General features: G+C 41.9%; 2 protein-coding genes across 2 annotated transcripts; both read left to right on the top strand.

The window, feature by feature from the left end:
- Window positions 1-6: 6 nt before the first annotated feature.
- LOC123990721 (cAMP-dependent protein kinase inhibitor beta-like) lies at window positions 7-24,408 on the top strand. Its single transcript, XM_046291531.1, has 3 exons — window positions 7-229; window positions 21,888-22,047; window positions 23,556-24,408. The coding sequence occupies exons 2-3, from the start codon at window positions 21,915-21,917 to the stop codon at window positions 23,642-23,644; spliced, it is 222 nt and encodes a 73-aa protein (XP_046147487.1). The 5' UTR covers window positions 7-229; window positions 21,888-21,914; the 3' UTR covers window positions 23,645-24,408.
- Window positions 24,409-25,671: 1,263 nt separating this feature from the next.
- On the top strand, window positions 25,672-27,421 carry LOC123990719 (fatty acid-binding protein, brain-like). Its single transcript, XM_046291530.1, has 4 exons — window positions 25,672-25,829; window positions 25,987-26,159; window positions 26,544-26,645; window positions 27,138-27,421. Exons 1-4 carry the CDS (start codon window positions 25,757-25,759, stop codon window positions 27,186-27,188), a joined length of 399 nt encoding a protein of 132 aa, XP_046147486.1. The 5' UTR covers window positions 25,672-25,756; the 3' UTR covers window positions 27,189-27,421.
- Window positions 27,422-27,828: the final 407 nt, after the last annotated feature.

Below are 27,828 nucleotides of genomic sequence, written 5' to 3'. Positions count from 1 at the left end.
CTGCTGGTAGAATACTAGTTCTGGGTGATAAAAAAAAATATCGTTCTGTGTGATGTCACCGCGGCGGAGATAGTTATCCTCGCACTTAAATAAAGAGAGTAGAGGAAATCACGATGAGGGCAGACTGTGTGCACCGAGTCCTTTCCATGGGTTGTCGATGGTGAAATATCTATTTCGTTGGAGCGCAAATAAATAACATTCTCGTAACAATCATTGTTCTACACATTGGGTAAGTAGGTGTCACAATATATCTTATTTTGGCAGGTTTCTCGTCGTCAGGTTGTTGCCAAATGCCGACAAGTAGCCTACAATCTGCTGTAGCCTAATTTATGGGCAAGTTATAGGCTACAGCAGATTGTAGGCTACTACAAGTTTTTAATTCAGCTGGTTATTATTGTCATTGCTTGCTGTTGAAACCTGCAACCAGAAAATGTTGGTCATGTCAATTCAACGCATGACCATGCCGTATGCAATGTCATGCATAAAGGATACAAGGCACAGAGATGTGTGAGAGCAACCTTTTTGTCAATTGATGGATTCGTTGCACATGTATTCCATTGTTATGGAAAAAAAACATGTTGTATGTGATGCAGAAGAATATCAACGAATATCAGTCATACATATGCCACTTGGGATTGATTGATTATCAGGATCATTAAAAGGCATATGCTATTATTTGATCATAAATGCGTTTTATTTGAATGACACATCCTCCTCTCCTGTCTTCCCCAATGACGTTTGCCTTTGATGGCTATTGAATACTTGAAAACCCCGCATACCTATCTCAAATACAATGGTCTGTCCCTCTGTCTACCTGTCCGTCTACTTGGCTGATTTTCTTTAATGCAATAAATAGCTTATTTCAATGACCTGACTGCAGTGCAATCACAAGGAACAAACATGATCATATTAATCTATGTTTCCTTTTCACTTTTGTTGATATTCCCCTGCTGATTAAATAAAGCATGGTTGTATAAACATGGGTCTTGTCTATTGAATGAGCTGTTTACGATGAATGTGAGTCAGCCAGCAGCTTTCTTATCACAAAATTCAACCCCATGGTTTAAAATAGTGTTTGGCCATCATGCATCATGCAGTAAGATGTTGTAGTTATGGTGACCTCCATGCACTAGGTTTATTATTGGTTGCAGCATGCATTTCATGCCAGTGCTCTGACTCTCTAACTCCTGCTGAGTAGACGGTAAGCACCATGTTATTCCCTCCACACCCACCATCAACACACCTACTGTACCAGTCAACAGCTGCCCTGAGAGACCACATGCTTGGAAGAATAATAAGCCAGCCCGGGGAAATGTGTTGATTATGATATGGAGAAAGAAGAGATTGCAGACACATTCTAATCTTAAATCTGTCGACTGCCTACTCTAGTCTTTAGAATCCTGTGTAACGTCATTTCCAGACCCTCTCGTACAACCTGTCTGACCTTCTCCACCATCAAATCAAATCAAATGTTATTGGTCACATACACATGGTTAGCAGATATTAATGCGAGTGTAGCGAAATGCTTGTGCTTCTAGTTCCGACCGTGCAGTAATCTCTAACAAGTAATCTAATAATTTCACAATAACTACCTTATGCACACAAGTGTAAAGGAATGAATAAGAATATGTACATATAAATATATGGATGAGCGATGGCTGAACAGCCGAACGGCATAGGCAAGAGGCAGTAGATGGTATAGAGTACAGTATATACAGGTGAGATGAGTAATGTAGGGTATGTAAACATTATATTAAGTGGCATTGTTTAAAGTGACTAGTGATACATTTATTACAAGCAATATTTTATTATTAAAGTGGCTAGAGATTTGAGTCAGTATGTTGGCAGAAGCCACTCAAGTGATGGCTGTTTAACAGTCTGATGGCCTTGAGATAGAAGCTGTTTTTCAGTCTCTCGGTCCCAGCTTTGAAGTGACTATGCATATATGATAAACAGAGAGTAGCAGCAGCGTAAAAGAGGGGTTGTAGGGGGGAGGCACATAATGCAAATAGTCCGGGTAGCCATTGGATTACCTGTTCAGGAGCCTTATGGCTTGGGGGTAAGAAATGTTGAGAAGCCTTTTTGTCCTAGACTTGGCACTCTGGTACCGCTTGCCATGTGGTACTAGAGAGAACAGGAAGTCCAGGATCCGGTTGCAGAGGGAGGTGTTTAGTTCCAGGATCCTTAGCTTAGTGATGAGCTTTGAGGGTACTATGGTACTGAGCTGTAGTCAATGAATAGCATTCTCACGTAAGAGTTCCTTTTGTCCAGGTGGAAAAGGGCAGTGTGGAGTGCAATAGAGTGCATCATCTGTGGATCTGTTTGGCAGGTATGCAAATTGGAGTGGGTCTAGGGTTTCTGGGATAATGGTGTTGATGTAAGCCATTACCAACCTCTCAAAGCACTTCATGGCTACGGACGTGAGTGCTACGGGTCTGTAGTCATTTAGGCAGGTTGCCTTTGTGTTCTTGGGCACAGGGACTATGGTGATCTGCTTGAAATATGTTGGTATTACAGACTCAATCAGGAACATGTTGAAAATGTCAGTGAAGACACCTGCCAGTTGGTCAGCACATGCCCGGAGAACACATCCTGGTAATCCGTCTGGCCCCGCAGCCTTGTGTATGCTGACCTGTTTAAAGGTCTTACTCACGTAGGACTACGGCGAGCGTGATCACACAGTCGTCCGGAACAGCTGATGCTCTCATGCATGCCTCAGTGTTGCTTGCCTCGAAGCGAGCATAGAAGTGATTTAGCTCGTCTGGTAGGCTCGTGTCACTGAGCAGCTCGGGGTTGTGCTTCCTTTGTAGTCTGTAATAGTTTGCAATCCCTGCCACATAAGACGAGCATCGTAGCTGGTGTAGTATGATTCAATCTTAGCCCTGTATTGACGCTTTGCCTGTTCGATGGTTCATCGGAGGGCATAGCAGGATTTCTTGTAAGCTTCCGGGTTAGAGTCCCGCACCTTGAAAGTGGCAGGTCTACTGCTTTTAAGGTGCGGGATATGTCCGTAAACACACCAGCGAGTTGGTCTGCACATGCTCTGAGGACGTGGCTTGGGATGCCGTCTGGGCTGGCAGCCATGCGAGGATTAACACGTTTAAATATTTTACTCACGTTGGCTGCGGTGAAGGAGAGCCCGCAGGTTTTGGTAGCGGGCCGTGTCAGTGGCACTGTATTGTCCTCAAAGCGAGCAAAGAAGTTGTTTAGTTTGTCTGGGAGCAAGACGTCGGTGTCCGCGACGGGTCTGGTTTTCTCTTTGTAATCCATGATTGACTGTAGACCCTGCCACACACGTCTCGTGTCTGAGCCGTTGAATTGTGACTCTACTTTGTCTCTATACTGACGCTTAGCTTGTTTGATTGCCTTGCGGAGGGAATAGCTACACTGTTTGTATTCGTTCATGTTCCCGGTCACCTTGCCATGATTAAAAGCAGTGCTTTGTGCTTTCAGTTTTGCGCGAATGCTGCCATCAATCCACGGATTCTGGTTGGGGAAGGTTTTAATAGTCACAGTGGGTACAACATCACCGATACACTTGCTAATAAACTTGCTCACCGAATCAGCATATTACATCAATGTTGTTGTCCCAGTCCACGTGATCGAAGCAATCTTGAAGTGTGGAATCAGATTGGTCGGACCAGTGTTGAACAGACCTGAGCACTGGCGCTTCCTGTTTTAGTTTCTGTCTATAGGCTGGGAGTAACAAAATGGAGTCGTGGTTAGATTTTCAGAATTTTGCCAGCCCAGATTTGTGCATTCGATATGCTGATAAAATTTAGGGAGCCTTGTTTTCAGATTAGCCTTGTTAAAAATCCCCAGCTACAATAAATGCTGCCTCAGGATATGTGGTTTCCAGTTTACATAGAGTCCAATGAAGTTCTTTCAGTGCCGTCGAGGTGTCTACTTGGGGGGATATACACAGCTGTGATTATAATCGAAGAGAATTCTCTTGGTAGATATTGCTGTCGGCATTTGATTGTAAGGAATTCTAGGTCAGGTGAACAGAAGGACTTAAGTTCCTGTATGTTGTTATGACCACACCACGACTCATTAATCATAAGGCATACACCCCCACCCTCCTTCTTACTCTAGTCTTTAGAATCCTGTGTAACGTAATTTCCAGACCCTCTCATACAATCTGTCTGACCTTCTCCACCATATTGTAGTGTGTCATTTTAACATTCAAACAGTGCCACTCAGCTTGGACCAGGCTGTTGTTGTCTATTGACTGCTGTATTTTCTAAAGAGGATACTAAAAGTAGAAATGAAATGTTGTTAACGCATATCCAGAGTGACGGATGAAGTTGCAGGGGACATAGTATTTACAACCCCTCTGCTTCCTCTGGGCAGCACTGACTCAAATAGACTCAGACGGTTGCACCTTCACCTCACAACACTATGTCGTTATCATTATTTTCTGGAAATGTAAAGAGGGAGGTGAAGAATGCTGTTTACCCTTTTAACGTTAGAGGTGGGGTTTGTCTGTCCCTAGCTGGCTGCTGCCTATAGGCCTATATTCCTGCTAACTGGAGCTTGTCCGGTGTTAGATATGCAGTTATTACTATTCATTATTCAAGTGAACTAGTGTCATACATCATCTGCCAGCCTGTCACTCAGGATCTAAATGTCACAGTAGGTAATTCCAATATGGTCAATCGTGACTGTACTTTAAAAAAACATTCAGTTAATGAGCCTAGGAGGATCCAGGTGCGTCCCATTTTGTATTATCCTCTTAATTGGCTGTGTTGATGACAGAGAATTACCAATGGTGTCTGTCTACTAGTATGTGTAATTACACACATGGGAATGAAAAGTGCAGTTTGGTATCACTTATTTTCCTGTTATCACATTGTGTCGTGTCTACACATGAATTGTTTTTCTCAGGCACGTCTGTTAAAACAAATGCGAAGAGAAACTGTGCCTGTTGTATCAAACAAATAAAGTGGAAGGTGTAACTAAATCAGTTTCATCAAGAGTGTTTGATCGAAGACACCCCTACCTGAAAGCCCCAGAGACCAACAAAGTCTTTTAAAGATGGTGTCTGAAGGGATTAGTCAGGTAAACACTGTCAATAGGTGATATTTCAATTTGGACATCCTTAACTACCTGCGAGCTGCGACTCAGGAAATATTTTTTTGTAACAGGGAAATATTTTTTTGTAACAGTTGTAGCTCACTCTGTTTGAAGTCTTTTTTTTCATCAAGTGTCATCAAGGCGCCTGTGATTGTCTTTGACAGTTTCTGTGCTGGTATTTCAATGGCAATGCCCCAGGAGGGATCCTTTTTCCCATCATTCCTCTCTTCTGCCTGGCTCTCTCTCAGCTCAGTCAGCAGCACAGTAATTGGCTCTTGTGAAACCGGCTCAGTTTTAGCACATAGCCAAGCATGCTCTCGCTCCTCTCACTGTTGAGTCAATAAAATTATCACAAATCGGTCCCTCTGTGGAAGACTAACAGGTCCTTGTGGGGGTGGGGGGGTATGTATATCAAAATCTATCACATTGGCATTCTGGACCACTCTGCCAGAGACAGAACAGCTTGCAGAGACTGCTGCACACATATGTTCTCTCTGTGACATATTGACAATAAGACTAAACTATGTATTGGATGTATTACTAATGCTTTATTCATACTATTGGGTCGCATTTTGCCCTTTTTAGCCCCTTAAACCTCTGGCATTTTGGTAATGAAAGGAGCCATGGGTTAGGTGGTTAAACAGCAAAACAATCAAATCCCATATTATTGTGTTTATTTTGTGGTTAAGGTCATCCCTGGATTAGGGTTTTGGAGTAATTCGATCTTTTAGTGATTAAAGCTTCATTACACTGTTGTTGCCACGCTGGATTAGGATCCAAATGTGCTGATTGGCCCATCGACCCACTGTGAACCGCAGTATTCCTCTCCTCAGAGGTTCCTACCCTATGGGTATGTCCATGTTCATCTGCCTGTATCTAAGTCCCTTTGGGTCACCAGCTGCCAGTTTGTCACTCACAAGAGAACAGTGGAGTACTATAATGTTGCAGTGCCAGTATTGCATGATACACATGCAGGAACCCGATGAGTGCACTTAGCTCTCACTGGTAGTGCCCACAATTATGCTACTCTAGTCTACACAGTGCAGTGGTGCATCCCAAAACGAGTCATTTTAAGACCACAACACAGATTGCGTTCCTTGTTCCTAGGGCCACAGTTGGCAATCCATACCAGACATGGATTGTCTTTAAAACACAGATAAACTACGTTGTAAGTCTGATTATTACCATACATATCATTCACTTAGCACACACAATGCCGGATGAAGAGCCCCACAGACACACAGCTCTGTGGCCTAATCCTTATCTTTATCCAGCCTTGTGTAAAGTCTGAGTTTTGGGCCAATAAAACGACCAGGATCGTGTTATCTTATATCACTGGATTTGAACTGAGTTATCACAGAGGCTAAAAATAAACCACGAGCAATCTAGGCTGTACTCGTCGCTCTGCTTTATATCCTGTCTTACACTTCGAAAATAAATCTGCGGTTGAACAAGACACTGTATGAGGAATAACAAATATGAGACAGACCGCCTAGCTGTCATCGTTTGGCCACAACCGACCGCACAACTGCCTGGTAAACTCTTCAACAAGAAGGATGTTTTTTTCTAGACTGCCCTATGTGATTTGCTGAAATGGCACTCTCATTTCCTGCTAAACAAACTGCCTGTCTGCTAATGTAGTCTGTGACACATATGGGCCGATATAAAGACAAGTGTGGCATTCACAAAGTGTTTGTTATCAACCTCTGGCAAGAATTCTCTCTGATGTGAAGAAACAAATTATTTATTAAAGCCCATGATAATTAAAAGAGATGATTGTTTCTCTTTCCATGTGTAATACACCTTGTTAATCTGGATTGTTTTAAACATAATTTCTGTGGAAATTGGAAAGAGAAGTATTGATTGACTGATTATGAATGAGGGTCTGTAGGCCTACTACAAATGTACTATTTCACATGAGGCCAAATAGATACACTACATGACCAAAAGTATGAGGACATCTGCTCGTCGAACATCATTAATATGTCGAACATTAGCATTAATATGGAGTTGGTTCCCCCTTTGCTGCTATAACAGCCTCCACTCTCCTGGGAAAGTTTTCCACTAGACGTTGAAACAGTGCTGCGGGGACCATTCAGCCACAAGAGCATTAGTGAGGTCTGGGACTTATGTTGGATGATTAGGCCTGGCTCGCAGTCGACATTCCAATTCATCCCAAAGAGGTGTTTGATGGTAGAGGTCATGGCTCTGTACAGGCCAGTCAATGTCTTCCACTCCGATCTCGACAAATAATTTCTGTTTGGACCTCGCTTTGTGCACAGGGCATTGTCATGCTGAAACAGGAAAGTGCCTTCCTGTTGCCATAAAGTTGGAAGCACAGAATGATCTAGAATGTCATTGTATGCTGTAGCATTAAGATTCCCCTTCACTGGAACTAAGGGGCCTAGAACGAACCATGAAAAACAGCCCCAGACCATTTTTCCTTCTCCAACCAACTTTACAGTTGGCACTATGCAATGGGGCAGGTAGCGTTCTCCTGGCATCCGTTAAATTCAGATTCATCTGTCAGATGGTGAAGCGAGATACATCACTCCAGAGAACGCGTTTCGACTGCTCGCGGCGAGCTTTCGATCACTCCAGACGACATTTGGAATTGTGCATGGTGATCTTAGGCTTGTGTGCCGCTGCTCGGCCATGAAAACCCATTTCATGAAGCCCCTGATGAACAGTTATTGTGCTGACGTTGCTTCCAGAGGCAGTTTGGAACTCAGTGGTACAACAGGACAGCCGATTTTTACGCGCTGCTCGCTTCAGCACCCAGGGGCCCCGTTCTGTGAGCTTTTGTGGCCTACTATGACAGTGCCATTTTGAAAGTCACTAAGCTCTTCAGTAAGGCCATTCTACTGTCAATGTTTGTCTATGGAGATTGTATGGCTGTATGCTTAATTATATACACCTGTCAGCAACAGGTGTGGCTGAAACAGGCAAATCCACTAATTTGAAGGGGTGTCCATATACTTTTGGTCATGAAGTGTAGGTGAATCACTATGACTCTTTGTAGTGAATGCCTGTGCATGTGTGTAAATATACACAGTACAATATATGAAGATTTCCTTCAAATATGCTTATATCAGTAATTATCCAATTGTATTCACTCTTGCATGAGCAAAAAGAGCTGTTTTCCATTCATAGGGTCACTGTCAGTCAGAGCACTTAATGGTGAGGCCATCATAGACCTGCCAGAGAGAGGAGTTACAGTGTTTGGGTGCGTACATGCCTCTTCTGGCAGGTGTGTGTCATGAATTGGCTTTCAGGTGTATTTTCTCTCTCTGAGTCTTGCTCTCCCAAACATTAAACTCCTCATAAATCTTCCCAAGGTGATTTTTCAACAAAGCGTGGAGGGAGACGGCCTTCTCAAAGTCACAGGCTGCTTCCTGAGGGAGAGGTACATAACTTTTAAGCTACCCTTGGCAACACGATGGGTCACAGCTTCCACCAGCATCTAAGATATGCATTAATTGTAATTATAAACTGGGTGGTTCGAGCCCTGAATGCTGATTGGCTGAAAGCCGTGGTATATCAAACCGTACATTCATTATGTTGCCCCAAAAGTTCTAATAATACAAAAATTATGGTTGTGCTGATGATCATACAATGTTTGTATAAAATATTCGCCTGATGTTGCAAGAATGTTTCCAGAACACATTTTTTTATTACGTTGAAACCTAAACAACCTTAGGGGAATGTTCTGTGGTGGTTGTTACAGATGTCGTGCACAACATTTTAGTGGATGTTAGGAGAACATTCCAAGGATATTTAATTTAAAACATTTCCTGGGAAAAAAACATTATTTGAATGAATGTTTTTGAGATGTCATCATCCTAATGTCAGATAACACCATAACTAAATATTAATGGGAATGTTAGCTAATGTCCTGGGAATGTTCCCGGTTTGCTGGGAACATACTGTTTGGTGTGAGAGGAATGTTAATTGCTGATTTTTGGTTTAGGTATTTATACATTTTGTGGGACTATTTTAGGCATCCAGAAGATTTTATAGATAGAACGACAAAATGCATTTTTTTTCTGCCAATGCTCAACGTCAATAAGATATCAATGTGTTGTATATTTTCTATAAATTGCCAACTTAGTCATGTGCAGCTGTTTTCAAAAGCTCTTTTGGTTGTGGAGTCTTATTTCAAAAGCAAATCTGGCTTTCTTCACTTCAAAGCACATAAGAAGAGATCCAATTGACTATCCAGCTCAAAGGATTTTTAGTAAAGCCTGGAGGGATTTGCTTTGACCAGTGCTTTCAGTGTGGGTAACCATTTTATGTGTGCTATCAGGAAGAGAACTGAATATGAAGGTGAATAAGACAATGTTTTGGTCTGCATGGGAAACAACTGTTTATATTCTATGGATGTTTTATGTGATGTTCTGATTACAGTATTTTAGTGGTTATGAATGATGAGTTATATCATTATAGCTGATTGTATTTGCTAGCTGTCTAAATTACTGGTGATTATAATCAGTCCTGATTAAGATATACTGTACGTCTGGCTTGGTCTGCGTTAGTGAGTCACGTCTTCAAAACTGAAGGAAAGCAAGATGCGACCTCCGATTTAGTCATCTACATTGTCTGAATAGGTGATAGCCTTCAACATGGCAATCGGTTTTAATAGCTTACATTATCTACTATGAATCATGGTGTGAGTCAACACAATAGACATGTGTGGTAGGCATGTTATGACTGAAGGTTTCATATCATTACTGAAAAGATGTGGTTCACTTAGATGGTGCATGACTTCTATTCCTGATCTGCTCTGTGAAATCCCTGGTAGCGATCCAGAGACGGGATTTGGGGAAGAGGGTAAGTGTCTCCCAAAACGCTGCTGGATCCCACAGATTCACTTTGGCATCTCCTGCCATTGAAACATCACTTCAACAGCACAGCCCATGCAGTCTTCTTGTGCACCATGATCATATGTGCATCCCAAATAACGGGCCGATAGAAATCGACCGATTATGATTTTCTAATGCCGATACCGATTATTGGAGGACCAAAAAAAGCCGACACCGATTAATCGGACGATTTTTATATATATTTGTAATAATGAAATGTAAGGGTTTTCCTGTGGTGAAGGAGAGGCGGACCAAATCGCAGCGTGGTGGTTATTCATGTTTAATTTATAAAGACACTATACATGAATAAACAAAACAATAAACGTGCGAAAACCAAAAACAACCCTATCTGGTGCAAAACACAGAGAGAGGAACAATCACCCATAAACACACAGTGAAACCCAGGCTTCCTAAGTATGATTCTCAATCAGAGACAACTAATGACACCTGCCTCTGATTGAGAACTATACTAGGCCGAAACATAGAAATTACCCCAAAACATAGAAAAACAAACAGACTGCCCACCCAACTCACGCCCTGACCATACTAAAATAAATACAAAACAAAGGAAATAAAGGTCAGAACGTGACAGTACCCCCCCCCCCCCCAAAGGTGCAGACTCCGGCTGCAAAACCTTAACCTATAGGGGAGGGTCTGAGTGGGCGTGTGTCCGTGGAGGCGGCTCTGGCGTGGGACGCGGACCCCACTTCACCATTGTCTTAGTCAGCCTTATTGCCTGCTTCCGTGGCCTCCTAACCACGGCGACCCCTCTAAATGACCCCACTGGACTGAGGGGCAGCAGCTCTGGACAGAGGGGTGGAAGCTCTGGACAGAGGGGCTCTGGCGCCTCTGGGCCGAGGGGCTCTGGCGCCTCTGGGCCGAGGGGCTCTGGCGCCTCTGGGCTGAGGGGCTCTGGCGGCCCCTTGCTGAGGGGCTCTGGCGGCCCCTGGCTGACTGGCGGCACTGGCGGACCCTGGCTGACTGGCGGCACTGGCGGCCGCTGGGCAGACTTCCTTGCTCAGAACATGAGAACATATGAAAGCTGGTGGTTCAATATTCCCAGTTCTTCAATATTCCCAGTTAAGAAGTTTTAGGTTGTAGTTATTATAGGAATTATGATGCGTCAACCATTTCTCTCTATACCATTTGTATTTCATATACCTTTGACTATTTGATGTTCTTATAGGCACTTTAGTATTGCCAGCCTAATCTCAGGAGTTGATAGCCTTGAAGTCATAAACAGCACTGTGCATCAAGCATTGCTAAGAGCTGCTCGCAAATGCAGTAAAGTTCTGTTTGAATGAATGCTTACAAGCCTGCTGCTGCCTACCCACCGCTCAGTCAGACTGTTCTATCAAATATCAGATCATAGACTTAATTATGATAAACACACAGAAATATGAGCCTTTGGTCATTAATATGGTCAAATCCGGAAACTATCATTTCGAAAACAAAATGTTTATTCTTTCAGTGAAATACGGAACCATTCCTTTTTGTCGGGTGGCAATCCTAAGTCTAAATATTGCTGTTACATTGCACATTACGGTCATTGTTAGGAAGAAACACAGTTCGAAACGAGCCAGGCAGGACCAAACTGTTGCATATACCCTGACTCAGCTTGCACTGAACGCAAGAGAAGTGACACAATTTCCCTAGTTAATATTGTTCATAAGTTTAATGCTGGCTAGCAACTTACCATGGCTCATTGCAGCCACAAGGTCCTTTTGACACTGTACTCACGTAACAGGTGGTAAGCCTGCCACGCAGTTTTCTTGTGGATTGCAATGTAATTGACCATAATCTGCGTCCAAAAAGACCGGTTACCTATTGTTATGAAAACTTGAAATCGGCCCAAATTACTCTGCCATGCCGATTAATCGGTCGATCTCTACTCCGAATGGCACCCTAGAGTCCTCCTAATGGCACCCTAGAGCTCTCCAAAAGGCACCCTAGAGCCCTCCAAATGGCACCATAGAGTCCTCCAAATGGCACCCTAGAGCCCTCCAAATGGCAACCTAGAGTCCTCCAAATGGCACCCTAGAGCCCTTCAAATGGCACCCTAGAGCCCTCCAAATGGCACCCTAGAGCCCTTCAAATGGCACCCTAGAGCCCTTCAAATGGCACCCTAGAGCCCTCCAAATGGCACCCGAGAGCCTTCCAAATGGCACCCTAGAGCCCATTGGAAGTACGCTGGAGGAGCCTTACTCAGTGACTTTTGAGTGCACTGAAGTCACTTGTTAGTTTGGTGCTCTGACATTTGAACAACCCTGGGAGGTGTATCCTCTAAAGCCCATTCAGCAGGAGGTCGCCTGTCCAAATATAGCCCTGTATTGAAGAGGAGAGATCTCTTCTCTTCCTGGCTGCTATGTGAGACATGTACTTAATTAGCCTCTCTATGTTTCAAAATATGGAAGTCACCTTGTAGGCTTTGTTTCAAATGACGTCTTTCCAAAGCAAAAGGACAAATAGCAGGAAAATGAGGTGGAAATAACAAAGGAAATATTGTGGCCTCCCCCACTGGGATTTATTTCTGAATAGAAGAGGTCCAATGAGCAGTGTAACATGATCAGTAACACATGTAACTCTGAAATAACATTGTCTCTGCAAATATTGTACTGCTGTGATTAATTTAATTGCATGTTTTTGCAATATAATGTGTTTTCTTATCAGTTACATAAACAAGCATTACGCTCCTGTAACATTCAAAGAGATTTTTTCCATAAATGGCTGTTTATTAGCGTGTTTGTTTGTGTTTTATTTATGTTCTGCAGTGCCATTGTCAGAGGTTATCACAGTATTTTTCGGTTATGTTTGGCAGGCGTCCTCAGTGCCTTGGTGGGGTCTCTCTGTGGTGGCCATTTTATCTGACCGCTCACCTGGTCACATGCTGCCCTTTTGACCAGAGGGGTGCTGGGAAAAGTCTTTGAGCCTGCTGAGAGGGACACACCGAGGACGTGCTAGCCTTCCACACTGTCACTCACAGCGCGGTCAACAGCTACCACTGGGTTGGATAAAGATCCCATAGGGGCAAGATAAAATACTATTGGATGGCCATCTCTCAGATATAAATAAGGCACTGTCTCTTGGAAGGCCATTTCTCTTTTTTGAAGTAGAGTATCTGGGATCTGGAAAATCATTGTTTTCAAGAATACCTCAGTGGATAATTCGATAATGGTGCCTGATCAATGATATAATGTTATGCTTTGCACTGCTATATGACAGGGTAACAGTGGGAGTAACTGTGGTGGTGGAGAGGCAGGCAGTTCCCTATGCTCTGTGAGCAGGACTCTTGTGTTTGTGTGTGGCTACATTTATGAGAGGCCCTGACCCACCAGGCCTTCCTGAATAATGAACAGTCAACTGTTCATTCACAATGCTGCCATGTGACTTCATTCCTTGAAGTTTCCCACTGAACACGGCTCATTATCGGACATTGGGAGCTCTCTCCTCTCTCAGTGGAGTGAAAGGAAGAGGGGGACCCAGGGACAGGGTCCTGATTGGGCCGTGGTGTCACTTTAAGCCTCCTGGGAATCGGACATACGTATACTGTTCATTAAAAACTTATCACAACAATGGCCTTCATGACAGCTGGTTGAATGTAATTTATGGTGGACTATGCGCTAACAAATTGTATTTGTCACCTAGAGAGAAAATACTACAGAAAGTTCTAGAAATAGTTGGTTGAAATAGCACTACGTTCCTTTATGAGTACATGCACATGTTGACACTGCACCCAGTGTCTCATCTGAGCTGTTGTAAAAGCTCCACTTTCCCTCACTTATCAATCCTCTTACCACAATGGAGAGCTTCTAAAAAGGTGCTATCTAGTATTTAAATGGGTAATTCAGCTGTCCCCAAAGAAGAACCCTTTGAAGAACCCCTTTTGGTTCCAGGTAGAACTCTTTTGGTTCCAGGTAGACCCCTTTCCACAGAGGGTTCTACATGGAACCAAAATAAGTTCTACCTGGAATTTAAAAGGTTTCTACTATGGGGACAGCCGAAGAACCCTTTTGTAACCCTTTTTTCAAAGAGTGTGCGGATTAATAGTTATTGGGGCTATTGAAAGCTTGTTAAATTCTCCATAAAATAGGAGGGTATGAGGAGGATAAATTAACCTTGTGGCTGACAGGGTGTGCAATGCTGGTGATGAGTGGAGGTGGATGTTTGAGCTTCAAGGTCAGCCTAGCCCAGAGTAATCAGCGATTTCACATGGCATGGTTCTCTTTTAAGCCATTGTCACTGAGTAAATTGGCTGGGGCGGCTTTGCGTGTTGTTTGCTGTGCTGACACAGGAGGAGGAGCTTCCATGGCCGTTACTCTTATCACACTCGGCCAAGCTGCTCTAGGTCATCACTCCACATTGGTCCCACCAGCACTGATGGACAGAGTGAGACTGTATTGTGTTTCAGCCTTTAGTTCAAGTGACACTAAAATGTCAAAGCTTTGATGACAAAGGTTGTGAGAGCAGACTACATGACACAGGAGCACAACATTGGTTTTTATAAGTGTGTGTGTTTGGGGGGCATAATATATACAGTACCAGTCAAAAGTTTGGACACAACTACTCATTCCAGGGTTTTTCTTTATTCGTACTATTTTCTACCATGTAGAATAATAGTGAAGACATCAAAACTATGACATAACACATATGGAACGAAAAAAGTGTTAAACAAATCAAAATATATTTTAGATTCTTCAAAGTAGCCACCCTTTGTCTTGATGACAGCTTGGCACACTCTTGGTATTCTCTCAACCAGCTTCATGAGGTAGTCACCTGGAATGCATTTCAATTAACTGGTGTGCCTTGTTAAAAGTTAATTTGTGGAATTTATTTCCTTCTTAATGCATTTGAGCCAATCAGTTGTGTTGTGACAAGGTACGAAAGGAATACCCAGAGTTTCCTCTGCTGCAGAGGATAAGATCATTAGAGTTAACTGCACCTCAGATTGCAGCTCAAATAAATGTTTCTCAGAGTTGAAGTAGGGTTAGATGGGTTAGCCCAAGATGTTCAAATGTTCATAAATGACTAGCATGGTCAAATAATAGGTCTGGGACAGGTAACACGTCCGGTGAACAGGTAAGGATTCCATAGCCGCAGGCAGAACAGTTGGAACTGGAGCAGCAGCACGGCCAGGTGGACTGGGGACAGCAAGGAGTCATCATGCCAGGTAGTCCTGAGGCATGGTCCTAGGGCTCAGGTCCTCTGAGAGAGCGAAAGAAAGAGAAAGAGAATTAGAGAGAGCATACTTAAATTCACACAGGACACCGGATAAGACAGGAGAAGTACTCCAGATATAACAAACTGACCCTAGCCCCTCGACACATAAACTACTGCAGCATAAATACTGGAGGCTGAGACAGGAGGGGTCAGGCGACATTGTGGCCCCACCAATAATACCCCCAGACAGGGCCAAACAGGAAGGATATAACCCCACCCACTTTGCCAAAGCACAGCCCCCACACCACTAGAGGGATATCTTCAATCACCAACTTAACATCCTGAGACAAGGCCGAGTATAGCCCACAAATATCTCCGCCACGACACAACCCAAGGGGGGGCCCCAACCCAGACAGGAAGATCACATCAGTGACTCAACCCACTCAAGTGACGCACCCCTCCTAGGGATGGCATGAAAGAGCACCAATAAGCCAGTGACTCAGCCCCTGTAATAGGGTTAGGGGCAGAGAATCCCGGTGGAAAGAGGGGAACCAGCCAGACAGAGACAACAAGGGCGGTTCGTTGCTCCAGAGCCTTTCCGTTCACCTTCACACTCCTGGGCCACTACACTCAATCATATGACCCACTGAAGAGATGAGTCTTCAGTAAAGACTTAAAGGTTGAGACCGAGTTTGCGTTTCTTACATGGGAAGGCAGACCTTTCCATAAAAATGGAGCTCTATAGGAGAAAGCCTTGCCTCCAGCTGTTTGCTTAGAAATTCTAGGGACAATTAGGAGGCCTGCGTCTTGTGACCATAGCGTACGTGTAGGTATGTACGGCAGGACCAAATCGGAGAGATAGGTAGGAGCAAGCCCATGTAATGCTTTGTAGGTTAGCAAGTAGAACCTTGAAATCAGCCCTTGCCTTGACAGGAAGCCAGTGTAGGGAGGCTTGCACTGAATTAATATGATACATTTTTTGGTTCTAATCATGATTCTAGCAGCCGTATTTAGCACTAACTGAAGTTTATTTAGTGCTTTGTCCAGGTAGCCGGAAAGTAGAGCATTGCAGTAGTCTAACCTAGAAGTAACAAAAGCATGGATTAATTTTTCTGCATCATTTTTGGACAGAAAATGTCTGATTTTGCAATGTTACGTAAATGGAAAAAAGCTGTCCTTGAAACAGTCTTGCTATGTTCGTCAAAAGAGAGATCAGGGTCAAGAGTAACGCAGAGGTCCTTCAGTTTTATTTGAGATGACTGTACAACCATTAAGATTAATTGTCAGATTCAACAGAAGATCTCTTTATTTCTTGGGACCTAGAACAAGCATCTCTGTTTTGTCCTAGTTTAAAAGTAGAAAGTTTGCAGCCATCCACTTCCTTATGACTGAAACACAGGCTTCTAGCGAGGGCAATTTTGGGGCTTCACCATGTTTCATTGAAATGTACAGCTGTGTGTCATCAGCATAGCAGTGAAAGTTAACATTATGTTTTTGAATGACATCCCCAAGAGGTAAAATATATAGTGAAAAGAATAGTGGTCCTAAAACGGAACCTTGAGGAACACCGAAATTTACATTTGATTTGTCAGAGGACAAGCCATTCACAGAGACAAACTGATATCTTTCTGACAGATAAGATCTAAACCAGGCCAGAACTTGTCCATGTAGACCAATTTGGGTTTCCAATCTCTCCAAAAGAATGTGGTGATCGATGGTATCAAAATCAGCACTAAGGTCTAAGAGCAGGAGGATACTAAAGGACACCAATAAGAAGAAGAGACTTGCTTGGGCCAAGAAACATCAGAAATGGACATTAGACCGGTGGAAATCTGTCCTTTGGTCTGATGAGGTCAGATTTGAGATTTTTGGTTCCAAGAGTATGTGAACGGTTCCAAGAGTTTTTGGTTCAAAGAGTATGTGAACAGATTATCTCTGCATGTGTCGTTCCCACCGTGAAGTATGGAGGAGGAGGTGTGATGGTGTGGGGGTTTGGGGGTACTTTGCTGGTGACACTGTCTGTGATTTATTTAGAATTCAAGGCACACTTAACCAGCATGGCTACCACAACATTCTGCAGCGTTACGCCATACAATCTGGTTTGCTCTTAGTGCATACTATCATTTGTTTTTCAACAGGACAATGGCCCAAACACACCTCCAGGCTGTGTAAGGGCTATTTGACCAAGAAGGAGAGTGATGGAGTGCTGCATCAGATGACCTGGCCTCACGATGACCTGGCCTCACAATCACCTGACCTCAACCCAATTGAGATGGTTTGGGATGAGTTGGAGTAGCAGTCTTTTTTTAGAGGGGTTGTTATTAGGTCATGTCTGTGTTAAGGTGTTGATTTTCAAGATATTTGACTTCCTTCTTTGCATACTTTCGAGGGGAATATGTTTGCTGATTAACTAGGATATGTTAGTCTTTAGTGGTCTAAACTGTGATCCTTTCTGATTGTGATAACATAAGCCTTTACACACCTACACCTTTCAACCCACATATGCACATGATGCTTTACAACGCCCTCCAGCAAGCTCAACCATACGGAGATAAGCTTGGGTTTCTAACAGCAATGGGCGGGCGATGTTCTCAGTCAAACACACACAAGCTGATGCCTCCCTCTTGCCTTCTGGTACTGGACTCTCCCTCACATTGGCTGCTTGGCACAGGGGCCTGCTGGCAATGCACACAGCTCCTTTTATTCCAGTGGACATAGATGAGTGGAAGACTGCAAGGAGAAGAATGCCAACACCAGTTCCTGCTGCTTCCACTCTGCGAGGCCACTGTGGGTTCCACTGCTACCCAGAGCCTTCTGTTGTATGGACCCAAGTCCAAATACAGCAGTCTATCTGTAGTCACACACAGTTATGGATGCATGTGTTTAGCAGTGGGCCTTTAAACACACTCCTCAGAGCATCTCAGCACACACAGGGCCTTTAGGGCCACACTGCTTAACCAGCACAACATGTCTTCCAAAGCTGGCCACAGATAAAGGAGAGGGAGCTATGAGGATTAGAGGGCCCATTTAAGAAGTGTTGTTCACCTAGTGAATGTTTACATAACAAGTCAAGACAATTACATTTTTGGTCTAAATGGCCCTGCTTGGCTCTGGCCCCTATTCTGACTAACGTCTCCCCCTTATTCCATCTTTCACCTGTGCCCCAGGTGTTATGCTGGAGCCCTGTTAATAATAGCGACAAATCTAATGCAATAATTGCCTGTCTTGACTAAAGGAGGTTTGATTCAATTCTAAATGTTGTGACATCCAGCGAGTGCTTATCTTCTACGGGACTGATACTCCCATTAGAGGTGATGCACCTTCTGTTGAATGATGACTAGTGTGTGTGTGTGTGTGTGTGTGTGTGTGTGTGTGTGTGTGTGTGTGTGTGTGTGTGTGTGTGTGTGTGTGTGTGTGTGTGTGTGTGTGTGTGTGTGTGTGTGTGTGTGTGTGTGTGTGTGTGTGTGTGTGTGTGTGTGTGTGTGAGTGTGCGCGCAAATGTATGTGTGTGCATGCATGTGTGTTTGTTGTGTTCTTGGAGGTAGGATATGTTTTCTTTGTGTGTGTGTGTGTGAGTGAGTGTAAGGATGTGAGTGTGTGCGCGCAAATGTATGTGTGTGCATGCATGTGTGTGTGTTGTGTTCTTGGAGGTAGGATATGTTTTCTTTGTAAATGTATAGGGTGTCTAAATGTGTATGGTATTGTAGCGAATTCAAGGGGTAGTCCCGACCGGGACTCGTACCCATGTCAAGCGACTGGCAATATTTATTTCTGCTATTAAAACCTATTTGTAATCCAATGAAAATAGTGAATAGGCCAGGAGAGACTGTAATCCAATGAAAGATAGTGAATAGGCCAGGAGAGACTGTAATCCAATGAAAGATAGTGAATAGGCCAGGAGAGACTGTAATCCAATGAAAGATAGTGAATAGGCCAGGAGAAACTGTAATCCAATGAAAGATAGTGAATAGGCCAGGAGAGACTGTAATCCAATGAAAGATAGTGAATAGGCCAGGAGAGACTGTAATCCAATGAAATATCGTGAATAGGCCAGGAGAGACTGTAATCCAATGAAAGATAGTGAATAGGCCAGGAGAGACTGTAATCCAATGAAAGATAGTGAATAGGCCAGGAGAGACTGTAATCCAATGAAAGATAGTGAATAGGCCAGGAGAGACTGTAATCCAATGAAAGATAGTGAATAGGCCAGGAGAGACTGTAATCCATTGAAAGATAGTGAATAGGCCAGGAAAAACTGTAATCCATTGAAAGATAGTGAATAGGCCAGGAGAAACTGTAATCCATTGAAAGATAGTGAATAGGCCAGGAGAAACTGTAATCCATTGAAAGATAGTGAATAGGCCAGGAGAAACTGTAATCCATTGAAAGATAGTGAATAGGCCAGGAGAAACTGTAATCCAATGAAAGATAGTGAATAGGCCAGGAGAGACTGTAATCCAATGAAAGATAGTGAATAGGCCAGGAGAAACTGTAATCCATTGAAAGATAGTGAATAGGCCAGGAGAAACTGTAATCCATTGAAAGATAGTGAATAGGCCAGGAGAAACTGTAATCCATTGAAAGATAGTGAATAGGCCAGGAGAAACTGTAATCCAATGAAAGATAGTGAATAGGCCAGGAGAGACTGTAATCCAATGAAAGATAGTGAATAGGCCAGGAGAGACTGTAATCCATTGAAAGATAGTGAATAGGCCAGGAGAGACTGTAATCCAATGAAAGATAGTGAATAGGCCAGGAGAGACTGTAATCCAATGAAAGATAGTGAATAGGCCAGGAGAGACTGTAATCCATTGAAAGATAGTGAATAGGCCAGGAGAAACTGTAATCCATTGAAAGATAGTGAATAGGCCAGGAGAAACTGTAATCCATTGAAAGATAGTGAATAGGTCAGGAGAAACTGTAATTAAATCTCGGAATATGTTTTATTTTGCATTAATTTAGCAACAAGAGGGAATGTTTAACATGGAGAGTAGATTTGTAATTTAGTTATTCAGTACTGTACTGCTGTGAATTGAGCCCCCTGCTGGTCAAATTGTATACTGCATTGCATATTATTTTGAGACTTTCTGGTTGTCGGTCCATTACTACATGGGGTCCCATAATGTAAAAGGCAAAGTTCTATATTTTAAGGGGAAATAGAGCTGCAGTAATGGCATGCAGGAAAAGTTGCATAACACATGGTTAAGTATTGATCACATGTGTACCAATGTCCCTATAGTAATAAAGTAGTACCAATCAATAGTCATTAGGCCAAGGTAATGAAGGTCCTGGATATTTAGACTAGAGCTAAGGGACCAAATGTCCTTAGAGCAGGGTATTGAGGCAAGCAGTGCTCTTTTTGAAAGCACTATTGTCTGTTATAGTGCTCATATTATGGTTCAGTGAGTACCATACCGTACTGTACCAGGGTTTAGGAGAAATTCACTACATCTTCTAGTCTTTTTAAGAAACGTGTGTGTGTTGAAAATGCCTAACCACTTGCATAATCTATTTGCATACACTTCAAACAGACATACAGTACCAGTCAAAAGTTTGGACACCTAATCATCCCATGTTTTTATTTTTTTATTTCAAAAACTATTTTCTACATTGTAGAATAATAGTGAAGACGTCAAAACTATGAAATAACACATATGGAATCGTGTAGTAAATAAAAAAGTGTTAAACAATTCAAAATATATTTTATATTTGAGATTCTTCAAAGTAGCCACCCTTTTCCCTTTCCCTTTGCGTTGATGGCAGCGTTGCACACTCTTGGCATTCTCTCAACCAGTTTCATGAGGTACTCACCTGGAATGCATTTCAATTAACAGGTGTGCCTTGTTAAAAATGATTTTGTGAAATGTATTTCCTTCTTAATGCGTTTGAGCCAATCAGTTGTGTTGTGAAAAGGTAGGGTTGGCATGCAGAAGATAGCCCTATCTGGTAAAAGACCAAGTCCATATTTTGGCAAGAACAGCTCATATAAGCAAAGAGAAACGGCAGTCCATCATTACTTTAAGACATGAAGGGCAATCAATGTGGAACATTTCAAGAACTTTGAAAGTTTATTCAAGTGCAGTCGCAAAAAAGACATCAAGCGCTGTGATGAAACTGGCTCTCATGAGGACCACCACAGGAAAGGAAGACCCAGAGTTACCAAAAACAACAAACGGAACGTGAAACCTATTACAGCCTATCTGGTGAAGACTACACAGAGACAGGAACAAACACCCACAAAATACAAAGCGAAAGTGAGGCTGCCTAAATACGGTTCCCAATCAGAGACAACAACAAGCACCTGACTCTGATTAAGAATCGCCTCAGGCAGCCAAGCCTAACAACACCCCTAATCAGCCGCGATCCCAAATAATACAAACCCCAATACGAATACAACATATAAATCCATGTCACACCCTGGCCTACCCAAACATATAACAAAAACACAAAATACAATGACCAAGGCGTGACACGGAAAGCTTGTGTAATGAGTGTCATAAACTGGGTGGGTCGAGCACTGAATGCTAATTGGCTGAAAGCCGTGGTATATCAGACCATATACCATGCGCATGGCAATGCATTTATTTTTACTGCTCTAATTACTTTGGTAACCAGTCTACAATAGCAATAAGGCACGTCGAGGGTTTGCGTCGTGCCTAAGAACAGCCCTTAGATGTGCTATTTTGGCCATATACCACACCTCCTCTGGCCTTATTGCTTAAACATAGCACAGTGTTATCAACCAGGTACAATATGTTTAGACATAAATTGCACTTTGTTGTTGTGTTCCAGACTATGCTATGAGAACAGGGCCCAGCGATGACTGATGTGGAGCCTGTTGTCACTGATTTTGCAGCCACGGGGAGGACTGGCCGGAGGAACGCTGTACCTGATATCACTGGGGCAGGGCCTGCTGACCTGTCAGACAAACTAGCAGAGCTCTCTGTTGTAGGTGGGTAGGGAAATTTACTCTCAATTACATGCAGTACATGATTGCAAAGTTTCTGCGATATTTACCAATAATTGACATACGCCTACAGTACATGATTGCATGCTTTCACTCTGGTATGGATTAAGATTAATTGTACTTTGAATTGTAATTCAAAGTATTTTCATCGATACATTTCAATTAGAATTTGAATCAGTTTATTTCAGAAGCAGTATTTTGTGAATATTAAAGATGGTACTGTGTCTGTTTTTTTAATCATAGAAGTACATGCAATTTTCCATAACAATACTTATCTGTATCTAGCCATTATAGAAAAAGTGTGGTGGAGCAACACGTAATAAAGCACTGTCATTAAAGAAACTCTTTACTCAGATAGTTGAGTGCTTTTGTGAGGCCCTGCCAGCCCAGTACCCATCACCATTATCAAATGTCATGTCTGGACAGCCAGCTTTCCATTAATCAACCAGGGTTTAATGGGAAGGGCATCTGAACGTTAACAGAAGGGAAAATGAACCACAGCTTTAACTTTTTAAATGGAAACAAATGAAAGAAACAGCCATCTTCCTCTATTAGTAATAGGCAGTTTGGAAAGGGCTAACTATCTATCAGTGAGGGAAAGACCAGGAGGTTTGGACTCCAGGAATAGTAGCTGCTGTCTTGGTTATATACTAAAGCCAATACACATATTGCTTCATAGGTAGGAGGGGAAGTCATTGTTAGTTGGAGGCCTCTGTTTATGTATAACTTTTTTACTCAGCGTTGCTCCCTTTCACTTTGTGGCTGCAGTGTTACACCCTTCAACTATAACGACTGGTCCATTGAGCATTAATGTATGAGTCAATAACAAGATTATGCACACACACGGTTGCACACAGACACACACACACAGATAAACACAAACACACACAAGGGCTCAAATGGTCAAACAATAGCTTTTGTGAAATTCATCTCCTTCTCTTACTCACATTGGCCTTTTCATGACTTGATTTAAGCAGATTGAACCAACCAGCAGCATATAATGTAGATCCTAATGTTGTAGAGGGCATGAACCAGATATATCACAGTTGCGTGCAATTAAAAAATCCCCTATAAAATACAGAAAGGAATTGTCTGTCAAGAAGCAGTCTGTGTTGGCTCATTTTCCCTGAAGACTGTCATCTCAATGATGGTGAAGGCTCTCTGTAGGGTAATTCATTTTGACAGTGTTCAAAACCGTATTAAAATGCTGAATATGAACAAAGTGGTTGAGTTGTGAGGATCTGTGTTAAGTTTAGTCTGTTGATACTCAAGGTGTCAGGTGCTGAGGTTGACAATCTCATATTCCCTTCATCTTGTGACTGCAAGACACTGTATCTTCCATGTCTTACAAACAAACACAAAATAGGGGAAAGTATACGCTACAGTTTGGATTGTGAATGGAATGCAAACATTTTCAACTACATGGGCATTAAGGCATTTTCAAAGATCTGTTCCTGACTGAAATGATGAATGTTGCTCTGTGTGTTTCTCAGATGATGGAGGAGAAGGCGGAGAGTGCACGTCCTCTGGAAGCCCACCGAATTGCCCTATAGAGGGTGAGGAGAAGGCGGAGGGGACGTAATAGGGCCGTGGTCTCTGGCTAACTGACTACAAGAGAAGATGGAGAACAAGAGAGAGACTGGCTCTACTATGGCCACTTCTCCTCAAACCAACCCCATTGACTAGACAACTGTAATCGTCATGCCCTGTGCTATGCAATGTCAGGACACCTATGATGGAAACTGAAATATTTGGGTGAGAAAGGGAGAGCACTATAAAAAATAAAAGGCTGTTTCTTTATAAGTTAAGGGGGTATTCGTTCAAGATTACCCATAATTTATTACATGTACAGAGAATGAAACTGCACTTATGTCCGGGTTCATATTAGCATATGAAGTGAACTGGTGAAGTGGCATGACTGAAAAATGTCATTTTTATTTGAGCAAGAGGGACTTGTACATACTTTGCATACGGAGCTATTCCAATGAATGCATTTTTTTCTCAGAATGTCAAAATGTAGTTGCAGGAATGTTTATATTTGCACAACAAAATAATAAACATTCCACTTGGTGATGTTAGTCAAATTTGTATCTTACAATTGTTGTTTATTAGAGCACTTCAGTGCAACCTCTACTTTGTGTGTTTTTTTACTGTTAGAATATGCATAGTTAACAACTGAGTAACTAGAAACCAAAAAAAAGATATGTATTTTTGGGCAGTAAATAGTTTTACATTATAGTTGCCACCCATTAAAGATGCATTTTAATGTCCACTGCAGCTAATAAACATAATGCTTTATATACGGCATTGTGGTAAATATTTTTCAGATGCTATAATAAAAAATAAAATAAACATTGTGTGTTGTCTTTGTACAAGGGAGGCGTCTCATTGCACAGTGAAATTGATACCAACTTACCTTGTTTAATCATTGGCAGTAAAATGGCGATTACATTGTCTCTCCTACTCTGTCTTAGGCATCTGCAATAATACACTACATCAGCAAAGCTTTTCTTAGCCATGGAACCAGAATATTGATGTGTCTGGTTGGCCACGAATGAAAGGCTACAGTACCTTGAAAAATTAAACCATGTTGTTCGTTTTTGTAGATGTAATTTATATCTCTCCTCATATTGTACCATAGTGTCTGGTGGGGACTGATTTGGCCAGAGGAGGGCACCAAACATGTCTTTCACACCAACATGAATGGATCTTTTACAAAATCCACTGGCAAATAAATATACATTATATTTTTTTAACAACCTTTTTTATTGTCATGAAATATAAAGCAACTTACTGAGTAGATAATAAACAATACATCAAGGAGACATATTTCTTCAAATAGGGATATATACATTCTATTAAACTACACATAAAAAGCTCTGTATCAAATTTCAAAGCTCTTGGAAGCAAAGCACTGAAAATTATGCTGAAAATCTTTAGTTAAAAAGATGATTGTCTCCTAATGGTATTCATACATGCATAGCATATGTTATATATGTGATCAGAATAGTCCAAACCTGATCATGCTATGGAATAATTACAGTATCCATAGCCTACCCAATAATATGTAAGACATAAATGTTTGATTTTTACTTTCCTTCAGATTTAGGATACTGTGAAGAACTATCTTTGCCTAAAACAAATACATTGGTACTTGAATGCACACAGAATGCATAATAACTGTCATCAATGCAGAAAGCCCATGGGACTGTTAGAGTGGATTAATCCACTTAATGACAAAGATTTGTCAAACAAACTCTGATTCCAGTTGGGTGGGTTTTCAGCCCTAGATCTGACACATTCCATTTACCGTCTGTCTTGCAGAGCAGGGACAGTGATTAGTGTAGCTAGTATGTTTACTCTAAGTCACAACATGACGGATCTGCAACTGCGATCAATGCACAAACAGTTGATAAATAATATGTGTATTTTGCAATAGGTGTGTCAAATCATGGCATGGCATATGCTATGTAAAGTGAAAATCAAAGCATAGCTTTACAAGCTCTCAACACCAATCAGAAGACAGAAAGTATCTCCTGAGCCAATAGCAAGTAAGTCTCCACCCCCTACGAGCATATTAATAAGCCCCAGACAAATAATGAAGGTTTATGTGAAAAAGCTCATATTGACTCCGGCACCATCCGTATCAACTTTACCTCAGTTCTCTTATTGCACGGTCCTCTAACTCTTCATCATGGTTGATGCCTTCTGTGCCACCTGGAAACTGGTCGACAGTGACAACTTCGATGAATACATGAAAGCACTTGGTAAGTTTTCATGATTTTACAGTTATAACCTAATAATTAGAAAAGTTATTTATTACCTGTATATTTGTTCAATGACATAATGTACAGTAGTTCGCGTCAGGTGATTCATTTTGCATGATCCCACCTCTCTCATTGCCTTTTTTCATTACTTTCACAGGTGTTGGTTTTGCAACAAGGCAGGTCGGAAATGTGACCAAACCAACCGTTATCATCGCAAAAGAGGGGGACAAAGTGGTCGTTAAAACCCAGAGTACTTTCAAGAACACTGAAATATCCTTCAAACTGGGAGAGGAGTTTGATGAAGCCACTGCAGATGACAGAAACTGTAAAGTAAGTGTTACAATATTGGATTTTGTTTAAAGGGATATATGCACTGGACACTGCACTTGAATATAGGCTTTGTCAGACGGAACAGCTCTTATATTTTTCACTGGGTTGGTTTGAGGAACCTGTTAAAGAGCCCAGTCCAACGTTGTAATATATTGTTTCCAGCCTTTAATAATGCATTGACTAACATGTTTACTTGACAAATTTCATTCAATTTGTTTCTATTTAGCCACATTAGTAATATGTAATATGATCTGGATTATGAAACATTGGAACTTTGGAAGTATTGCATTTATGTCTTCATGTAAATTACCATAATATATTGTAACTATATTTAACTTGTTGTTGAGAGCAATATTCTGACCTATTTGTCCCATCTGGTTGCAGTCCACTGTGAGCTTGGATGGAGATAAACTTGCTCACGTTCAGAAGTGGGACGGCAAGGAGACCAAGTTTGTGAGAGAAATCAAGGATGGGAAATTAGTCATGGTAAGAGCCTTCTTAAATGTATTCTGAAATTAGAATTCCTGGGTAATATGGATTTTGAAACAAGGTGATGGGGAAGCAAGGCTACACTAGTACTAGTACTAGAAATGGTGTAGAGGGTATTTCTATGCTGAAAGCCTTTGTGCTGAAGCTGGTGCTGCTGAGCATAGTAGCATAGTAGCATAGTAGCATAGTAGCATAGTTCTCAGTGTAGAGATACATGCAAATAAGTTTTTTTATGTGCATGTTCCTCATCAGTTTAACATTATGACTCTAGTTTTACATTTCCCACAAATTGTAGGAGTGACCTCTAATAGTCCATATTATGCAACATTCAGTTCCAGTCTGACCTGATGTGATATAAGAACTGGACTCTTATTTCAAGAGTCCATCAAGCAATATCTTACTTTTCATGACGAATGTTATTTATACTGTATTTCATGTTTGATATCTTCAATGCACAGAGATGTATTTGTTATTTTATCTCATTCACAGACTCTTACATTTGAAGACATTGTGGCAGTGCGTACCTATGAGAAGGCATGAGCTGGGAGACATCACTAGTTAAATCATTTGAGTCCATTTTACTGGACTACAGCCAAGAAGTGTTTTGTTTTTACTGCATGCTGACCTTTGCACTTCATCCTTCCAAATGTTTCACAACATGGGCTGGAAGTCTTTTTTGTAAGACGTTTTTATATATGTTCATTTGGTGATTGCTCATCATTTGTAAACCTGTGTGAAACATACTAAAATAAAAGAACATGCACTCAAAATTCCATATGTTTTTACTCTATTATGTAAATGACTGTTTGATACCCATTGTTGTGCAATTTCCTCAACGTCAACATATTCACTCACTCAAGGATTGGGCATGCCTAGGAAACAGGTGTCTGCCACGATGTATTCATGTCATGACTATTCGATACAATATCTCAGCAGAACTCAAGCTCACATGCCTAGGAAGACCATGTTGTAAAAGTGTTGCGAAGGGGCATTTGTCTGTGCGGCTGTGTCTGCGTGCACGAAATATTATTTTGCAGAGCTGCGCCGGAGAAATCAATAGAGCTCGCCAGCTCGTAATCCTAAAAAACGCAAATGATTTACTTCTGTTTCGTTCAGAGATTCCTATAGAGAAAATACATGTGAAAGAATCGGTTTTTGCGATAAACACAGGAAATAAGGT

The sequence above is a fragment of the Oncorhynchus gorbuscha genome, linkage group LG12 (assembly GCF_021184085.1).
Source record: "Oncorhynchus gorbuscha isolate QuinsamMale2020 ecotype Even-year linkage group LG12, OgorEven_v1.0, whole genome shotgun sequence".
Lineage (NCBI taxonomy): Eukaryota > Metazoa > Chordata > Actinopteri > Salmoniformes > Salmonidae > Oncorhynchus > Oncorhynchus gorbuscha.
The sequence above is the reverse complement of the archived record's forward strand: the minus strand, read 5'-3'. Positions and strand labels throughout refer to the sequence as shown.